We start from the raw sequence: 1,829 nt of genomic DNA on the forward strand, positions 1-1,829 counted from the left end.
AAAAGAAAAAAATGTGAACATAAATTTCAACTCAGAAGTGGGCAATTTTCCATTTCTGTTTCCATTTACATTGTTACATTGTTTACATCCTTAAGGGGTAATAAAATTAGGGGGGGGGGCATATCCCAAGTGGGTTGTAATTTTCTCATTCATTGCTTCTCTCTCTCCTCAGAAACATGAACCTCCCCACACTTTAGGACTTCCAGAAATAACTCACGTGCTAAGTCTTGAAAGTGAGAAAGTTTGAGCTCCTGCTGAAGTTTCTGAACTGCTAGGACCAGATAAGTGCCCCAAGAACTAGAAATGGCGTTGTCTAGAGGCCAAAGTCACTGGTCCAAAGAAGACATTGTGAAGTTACTGGACCGCATGGAGACTAACCTTCCATCCAATGACAGCCACACATTCAAAACAACCCAGTCACAGATGGACTGGGAAAAATTAGCTTTTAAGGATTATTCTGGAGAAATGTGCAAACTCAAATGGTTGGAGGTTTCTTATCACCTGAGAAAATTTCGCACTTTGACAGAATTAGTCCTGGAAGCCAAGGAACATGTTGAAAAGCCTGACAGAAGCAAAAAACGTAAGAAACATCCGGACTTGCCCAAGAAGCCCCTGACTGCTTACCTTCGCTTCTTCATGGAGAAGCGGCCTCAGTGCTCCCAAAAATATCCCAACCTGAGCAACCAGGAGCTGACCAAGGTCCTGTCTAAGAAATACAAGGAGCTCCCAGAGAAGATAAAGCTCAAATATATTCAAGATTTTCAGAAGGAGAAACAGGAGTTTGAGGAGAAACTGGCTCAATTCAAGGATGACCACCCTGATCTATTCCAGAACCCCAACAATTCGGATGTAACCAAGAGGAGCCCAAACAGGGCCCAAAAGAAGTTTCCGAGTCACGTGCCAGAAGTGAAGTCTCCCCTAGGAAGCTGTTTTTCCAAGAGGATGATATTCCGTGGAGAGCCCCGGAAGCCCCCCATGAACGGATATGAGAAGTTCCACCGGGATTTGTGGTCAAGTAGGGAGCTGCGAGATGTGCCCCCAAGGGAGCGCAGGGTGGAGATTGGCAGGCGCTGGCAGCGAGTCCCACAGAGCCAGAAGGACCATTATAAGCAGCAGGCTGAGGAGCTGCAGAAACAGTACAAGGTGGATCTGGATGACTGGCTCAAGACCCTGTCTCCTGAACAGTATGCTGCCTACAGAGAGGCGACCTATAGTAAGCGTAAAAACATGAGCATGAGGGGACGCCCAGATCCCAAGGTCAGACGGACAGATCTGCAGTTGCCATCAGGAAGGAGTCTGCAAGAAGGGCTTGGACAGGAGTCAGGGCTACAGGCTCCGGAGACAGAATCACCAGAGACCACTGGGGGCAATGCTCATGCCTCTTGGGGATCAGGAGAAGATGAGGAAGGGGAGGAAGGGGAGGAAGGCAGAAGCTCCTCAGATTCCAGCAGTGGGAGTGAATGCGAAGATTGTGAGTTTGAGGACAGTGGCTCCAACACATCTTCCTTAGGTGACTCCTCTGATGCGGACCCCAACTGAATTTTGTTCAGCCACTAAAGGGCAGGAAAGAGAACTTCCCAGCAAAAGTCCAAGGCATCTGTGTCAATTGGAAGGGCTCTTCTCCCTGTCCCTTTTCATTTCCTTCCTTTTTGCCTTTCCTCCTCAATTCAGAGGAGGACTGGTTGGAAAGAGGGGATCTGGTGCAGTATTTTCTGGCTCCCCTCTGTACCCCAGATCCACCCCCTAGAAACTCCATGCACTGAGTGCTCTTGGAATAAACAATGAGATGACAGAGCTGTGAGGAGAACACTGGATTAGACTGTTTCCTG

At 48.1% G+C, this 1,829-nt stretch overlaps 1 protein-coding gene across 1 annotated transcript; it reads left to right on the forward strand.

Annotated features, from left to right (window-relative positions):
* Window positions 1-291: 291 nt before the first annotated feature.
* Window positions 292-1,539, forward strand: LOC121026624 (upstream-binding factor 1-like protein 1). Its single transcript, XM_040469418.1, has one exon. It carries the CDS (start codon window positions 304-306, stop codon window positions 1,537-1,539), a length of 1,236 nt encoding a protein of 411 aa, XP_040325352.1. The 5' UTR covers window positions 292-303.
* The last annotated feature ends 290 nt before the right edge of the window (window positions 1,540-1,829 follow it).

This window comes from Herpailurus yagouaroundi, unplaced genomic scaffold (assembly GCF_014898765.1).
Source record: "Herpailurus yagouaroundi ecotype Mexico unplaced genomic scaffold, PumYag 149531, whole genome shotgun sequence".
NCBI classification, from domain to species: Eukaryota; Metazoa; Chordata; class Mammalia; order Carnivora; family Felidae; genus Herpailurus; species Herpailurus yagouaroundi.